Below are 6721 nucleotides of genomic sequence, written 5' to 3' on the forward strand. Positions count from 1 at the left end.
GGCCTGAGCATCAGGGACCCTGGACTTTGGGGGATTTGTGTCCTTTCCACTGACCAGCTCTCCAGAAGACATATCTCACATGTCCTCAGAGAACAGATACATAGAGTTTCAGCATCTTTAGGAGCTTTAGGATGTGTGTTGTAGTCCTGGTCCATCCTTCCACTTTCTAGAAGTGTAACCTTGAAACTCTGAGCATTAGCCACCTCATCCAAAGTGCCTTTCCAGTATCACAGGGCCATTGTGAGGCCCAAGTAAGTTGATGTGTAGGAGTGCTTTGTAAACTTACAACTTTGTAAGTTGCTGTGTAAAGTGCTATGCAACATGAGCTGGTTCTTGTAAAGTTATTTATTCAAGGAAGCGGAAGAGGGGCCCCCACATCAATGCAGCTCCAGTCATCCCTTCAATCAGAGCCTGCCAGCAGCGAAGGGCGACTTCGGTCTCTTGAGGCAGCTGGGAGCTGAGGGCTTTAGACCACTTGCACATCTCTGGCCCCATCTAACACCCTGCACAGGGCAGTGGGGCCTGGCTGAAGGGTGCTGAAGCACCTTATTTAGTTCGTTGGTAGAACTGGAAGACTGCTTTCTCCTGCTCATGCGTCTCGATTGAGCCGGGTCGAAGCCGCCGGATTTCAGCAATGGCGTCTCCTGCAGCCAGGCCCTGCTCCTTCACCAGATAACAGGCCAGCATGGTGCCAGTGCGGCCAAAGCCCAGGGCACAGTGCACTCCCACAGCCTGTGAAGGGGGAGCTTGATGGGGTGGAGCCTGGTGCAGTCCCAACACTCCCCTGCCCCTCACTTAGGCCTGTCTCTTTTCCCTCTAGCTGCTTCTTCTGGGTCAGGCCCAGGACTCTGCACACCTCTCTCAGGGGCAGGAAGTGACATTAAATTCAGGGAGGGCTGTCCTGTACCCACCAACCAGCAGCAAAGTGGCTGGTGGAAGGTCTGGGTTCCTGGTTTGCCTTCCCACAACCATCTATCTACCTGTGCTGTCCAGTGTAGAAGGCACTGGCCTCATACTACTTGAGGACCTGAAATGCTGCCAGTCCAAATGGAGATGTGATGTAAAATGCAACCAGTTGTGAAGATGTAGTACAAAAAACAAGGAAAATATCTCAACTAAGAATTTATTTTATATTGATTTTACGTTGCAATAACATTTTTGACTTCCTGGGTTAAATGATATTATCAAGATGAATTTCTCCTGTTCCTTTGTTATCTTTTAAAATGTGGCTGCTAGGAACTTTAAAATGACATATGGCTCCATTATATTTGGACGAAGCACTGCTATGGAGACTGTTCAACAGCCTCCGCCTTCGACCCCCGCCCTTCCTCCTCCCCAGCTCTCCACGGATCCGGTCCTTCCTTCCCTCTCCACTCGCGGGTTGCGAGGCTGGCTCCTCCTCGCTCCTCCCCTCCCCACGCTTCAGGGTCCAGGCCCCCCGCAGCCCCAGCCCCCCGCCCCCCGTCTCTCCCCCTGTACTCCCGCCCCTCACGCCCCCAGCGCCGGTGCCCCGCGGACCCCGCCAGGGCCCCTCGCCCGCTGACCTCTCCCCGGGCGTTCGCCTCGTCCACGATCTGCACGAAGCGGTCGATCTGTTCGGGGGCCGGCGGGCAGAAGTCGGGGATGCGCAGGCGGTGCAGCGTGAGGTCGGGGCAGCTGTCCCCGTGCGGGGGCCCGCGCTCCGTCAGGGACACCAGGTGCCGCACGCCCTGGTCCAGCAGGAACTGGTAGTGGGCGGGGAGCCGGGGCAGCGCCAGCCCCGCCAGCCGGCCGGGCAACACCCACGAGAAGTTGGGGGGCTGCACGCCCATGGCCGAGCGAGGGCCCAGGGCCGGGGTCACCGGGAGAGGCTCCGCCCACTGGTCCGGTCGGGTAACCCCCACCGGCCCCGCGCCGGCGCCGCCCGGAATCGCGCAGTCTCCGACCGGCGGCGGAAGACCCCCCTCTCGGCCGCGGGGATTGGCCCAGCCGCACGGGGGGCGGTGCTAAAACGCCTCCCTGAGTAACGACAGGCTCACCTGCCCCGCCCCGCCCCGCCGGGCCCTCGCTGATTGGCTGGATAGTCAACCACCCGCGGGATTACGGCGGCTCGGAGATGGAGCACAGCAAACAGCCTCGGAGCAAACCCTGGAACGAATTAGGGATTATTTTCTGTGGATGAAGCCACGCGGGGCCGGGCTCTGCTGCTGCCTGGCGGCCGGTGGGAGTTACTGCATCACCCGCCAACTGCCCCGGTCGCCCGAGCGCTGGGCCGCCTGGGATGCCCAGGGCCTGAGATGGCAAATCTACCTACGCCTTGGAGGCGCCTCTCCTCCGCAGTGACCGCGACCGGTCACGACCCAGTGAGTTTCTGAACACGTCCAGTAAGGAGGAGTCACTACAGTACTGGGGACTGTTCTTGGTTTTCTGTTGCTTGGATTATTAAAAGTACTGGGTTGTCATCGGGTGCCCTGGAATTTAAAAATTAACAAATTGAGCATTTACTATATGCCAGATACTAGTCTAAGCACTTTACAAGTGCTAACTCATTTAATTGCCACAATAGTCTTATGAGGTAATCTAACGAACAGTTTTACAGATGAAAAAATCGAGGCTTGGCAGACGCCCAGGAGCTTGACAGGATGCTGAAGGCCTGGGCATCCGAAGCCAGGTGTCCCGGCTCCGCAGCCTTCAGCAGCGCAGGGCTGCTCCTGAACTCACCCCAAAGGTTACTGCCGGCCTCTTCCTATAACCGTCCTCACGCCCCCAAACGTCCTGTGGGTTAAAAGGTTCAGAATTTCTTAATTTCCCTTGGTATTTCATGATTTCCAGGACCTCCGGGCGCCCCTCCCGGGGGAGGGTGGAGCTCGTTGCTGCGGGTCATGGAAGGCGCCCTGGGTCTGAACACAGTGTCTCGGCTGTGACCCGACCATCTGTATCCTCGTTTGAACGACGTGCTTCTAGTGATACAGACGAATCATACTTATGAAAACAGTTGAGTTTGCTTATGTACCAGGCCCTGCGCCAAGTGCTTTCTGGAAGAACCGCATGTGGAAAATATTTTTGTACCCCTGTGTATGTGAGTAATCCAAGGCTTAGTGAAGCTGGTTAACTTGGCCAGTGACACACAACTAGCTGGGCTGGTTGAGCCAAGGTCTCTTTCATTCCAAACCTAGGGCTCTTAGCCCTGAAGATGTACTTCCCTGCCTCTGTCCTCACCTACCCGTCTCACACATTTGACCATTTAAAGGTCTGGCTTCAGCCCAGCCGGGCGTGGCTCAGCGGTTGAGCATGACCTAGGATCCAGGAGATCATGGTTCGATTCCTGGTCAGGGCACACGTCCAGGTTGCAGGCACAATCCCCAATTGGGGGTGTGCAGGAGGCAGCTGATCAATGACTCTCATTGATGTTCCTTTCTCTCTTATTCTTCCTTCCTCTCTCTGAAATCAATAAAGACATATTTTAAAAAAAACAACCGAACTCCTTTAAAAAAATAAAATAAAGCTCTGTTTCCAGCAAAATGAAAAGGAATTTCTCCTTCCTCCAAGTTCAAAGCCTGCTCTGACCCTGTGGGAAGTGCACTTTACTTACCCAGACAGTGCTGAAGCATTGCCTTCACCTGTTCCCTCCAGGTTCTAGGAGCTGCCAAATCTACCCTTTTATCCCAGTGTGTGCATTCACAGCCCTGGTTAAGCCCTTCCCCTCTGCACTCTCATTTCCCACACAGCTCCATATCAACCTTTCTAGCTTATCCCAACTCGTTCCTTTCCCTCCTTGTCTGCTGTGCCTCTCAGCCACCAGTCTCTCTCAGGCCCCCAGGGTTTCTGGTTGCCCTGCCTCTGCAGACAAGAATCCAGCACTTAACCCTTTCAAGCTGAATTTGTCTTAGTTTCTTTGCCTTGCTTTCCATTCTGTGCTCCTTCCACTCATCAGGGGAAAGCTTCCCACATCTTTCCCCACCACCCTATGCCCCTTCCTTTCCTCCTTGGGAACCAGCTCAAACCCCATCTTCTCCAGAGGGAAGATGTTTCTGGGGGGCGGGGGAGATGCTCTTCTCCTCTGAGCCCCCAACAGTGATTGCCCCCATGGGTGGATCTCTGCAGGTGTAGAAGTGCATCCTTCCATGCACCTGGGCCCCCTTCTGCAAAGGCCAGTGGCTCCCTTTGTAGGAATTCTTCTCCCTTCTCCGCTGCTCTGCCCCTCCTTTCCAACAGACCCTGGGAGAAAAGGTCCAGGGTCTCTGCCTTGGGCTATGTCCCATTGTCGAGGATACTATTTAAGTTTTTTGTTCTTGGACCCAGGGAGCCTCTAAGTAAAAGGAAAAGTCCTCTCTGATGATGGTTTCCTGGCTAGGACCCATGCAACTTAACAATTTCAGCACTCTGCACATGCTGCCCCCCGGCCCCCCTCTCCTGCAGTACTGACCTTTTCCTTTCTCCTCTGTAAAGTGTTTACAGAGGAAGATTTAGGCTCTTTCTGTACTCCTATCTCACCTTAAATAAATAGGGGATCCCAGTATGGCAGTTATGTTATTGGATCGGTGTTGCCTATTTGTGTAGGAGCCAAGGTGTCATCATTCCATCTTTGAATTCCATACATCTAATATGGAGCCTCATACACAGTGCTCAAAAATGCTAAAGGAACCAATGACTTAAAAAATAAGTAGAATGCATAGGCAAGACTGTGAATGTACATTTCTGGGAGTGTGTGTGAGTTTCCAGGACTGTGATAATGTGTGTTTGTGTCCATTTATTTACTTATTTCCCATCCCCCCACCTCCTCCCCTTTGGGAACCAGCAACTTGTTTTCTGTTTCTTTGGGCCTGTGCGTCCCTTTTTAATTGCATGAGTTTGGGGACTATGTTGAGTACTGTGTAGCACCTTCTTGAGGTGTACTTTTTATGTCTGTACTTTTAAGGAAAGAGTAAGGATCTTACTGTGTCAGTAAGATCCTGGCTAAGTCTAATTACTATTTTTGTCAAAAGGGATAAGTAAGCTTGCTCTTCATCGAGCTCTGCTTCTGTTGTGTGCAGGTGTGGTGCATGTGTCTGTGTGTATGCGAGTGTGTGATGTGAGTGTGTTGAGGAAGACATATTCCTGGAGTAAATCTGTTGTCCCTGATGGTGGGCTGAGTGATAAGCTAATGTCTCTGACTTCAAGGAATTTACAATATACTTGGGGGGAATTTCAATTCAAATGTAATTGTTCTCATAACACAGAATAAAGTGCTAAATTACTCATAAAAGACAATCGGATAATATTTATTAATTGTGCAGTAAAACTAACAAGTGTAAAAGAAGTCAGTGGGGGAAGATATGAGCTTGGGTTAGAACCACCCAAAAAATCTTATAAAAACAGTGGGGCCTTCCTTCCATTTTGTTCTCTGTCCATTGTAAAATATTGGAAATAACTGTCATTGAAAAGCTCACCAGAACAGTTTTAGGGCATTCTAGCTGCCCTTTCCCCAGCTAATAAGAATGTTTTGACCTAGTGCCTTTTCATGTTGAGGCCCCAGTACCATGAGGGCTTGATGCCAGTGGCAGTTAGAGGTGAAGCCAGAGTCGGAGAGTTCCTTCCTCCAGGTAGGAACTCTACCTGTGTCCCACTAAAGGCAAGAGTTGCTTGGGTTGAGTTCCTGTGACTCTTGGACTGTAGTCAGAATTCTCAGTGTCTTAAATATTCTGATCTTTTGTCTAAACACATTACACATTTGGGACCCAATATTCTGGAAATTGGACTTAAGAAGGGATGTTGTGGTGGGCCATTTGTTGTGAGGATACTCAAGGAACCTTATGAAGAGATCCATGTAGTGAGGAGCTGAGGCTTATACCAATATCATGTAAGGGAGCTAGCTATTTTGGAAGTAGATCCTTCAGCCCCATCAAGACTTTAGATGACCTGCCCAATATCTTGACAATAACCTCATGGATTCCCTGAACCAGAACCATCCAGCTAAGCCCCTCTTAAATTTCTTACCCACAGAAAGTGTGAGATAGTAAATATTTATTATTTTGAGCTATCAAATTTTGGGGTAATTTTTAATGCAGCCGTAAGTAACTAATACAGGTGGGAATATTCACCATAAAATGAAAGAAGAGAAATAATTTCTAAAAAAATAAAAAAGTGAAATAAAATTAAGTTTATTTTTGAAAGAAAAAGTTATACTATAAGCAATTGTGTTATAGGTGTGTATGTGTGTATTGGGGATGGGGTGTTGTGCAAGGTCAATGCAAACTTTCCACATTTAGAGAAACATGCTGTGTAGAGGAACCAAGCAGAATAGCGTGTGTGTGGTTTTGTGTGTGTATGGTGTTGGAGGTGTGGAAGTTTTATGTGGTATTCATATAATTAGGGATGATATACAAATTATTTAATAACTGGCCGAGGCACAGGAGACAATTAGAACGGACCCTCTGCCAATCAGCACCTTTACCTATAAACGATTAGTGAAGCGGTTCTGCTGGCTGCTGGCTGCTCCTCAGTGTGGAGTGCAGAGGCTCTGACATGATCTGGGTGTGGCTAGATTACCTTGGGTATTTTAATAAAAGTCCTTCCACAAGGTGGCACTGATAGCTTTCCCTTGTCTGTCCTTTTCTGCCTTTTTGAAAACTTTGTAATTTGTATACTGTTACAGAATATGCCACGACTGAGACCTCATAGTTTACCAGTTGACTTCTTGTACTTCTGACAACTCTGTTGCCTTCGGGCACTTACAGTTATGCTTTTCCTTTAGACCATTCAA

General features: G+C 50.0%; 1 protein-coding gene across 1 annotated transcript; it reads right to left on the bottom strand.

Annotated features, from left to right (window-relative positions):
- Positions 1–327: 327 nt before the first annotated feature.
- On the bottom strand, positions 328–1926 carry DUSP23 (dual specificity phosphatase 23). Its single transcript, XM_081122186.1, has 2 exons — positions 1545–1926; positions 328–732 (listed from the first exon to the last, which is right to left on the bottom strand). The coding sequence occupies exons 1-2, from the start codon at positions 1809–1811 to the stop codon at positions 547–549; spliced, it is 453 nt and encodes a 150-aa protein (XP_080978312.1). The 5' UTR covers positions 1812–1926; the 3' UTR covers positions 328–546.
- Between the last annotated feature and the right edge of the window lie 4795 nt (positions 1927–6721).

This window comes from Miniopterus schreibersii, assembly GCF_964146895.1.
Source record: "Miniopterus schreibersii genome assembly, chromosome: 19".
NCBI classification, from domain to species: domain Eukaryota; kingdom Metazoa; phylum Chordata; class Mammalia; order Chiroptera; family Miniopteridae; genus Miniopterus; species Miniopterus schreibersii.

What these genes read in the sequence shown, in the direction of transcription:
- DUSP23 (XM_081122186.1), bottom strand. Translation starts at nt 1,811, where the DNA reads ATGGGCGTGCAGCCCCCCAACTTCTCGTGGGTGTTGCCCGGCCGGCTG. An exon ending in AGGCGAACGCCCGGGGAGAG is followed by an intron (nt 733 to 1,544) that starts GTCAGCGGGCGA and finishes CCCCCTTCACAG; the next exon opens with GCTGTGGGAGTGCACTGTGC.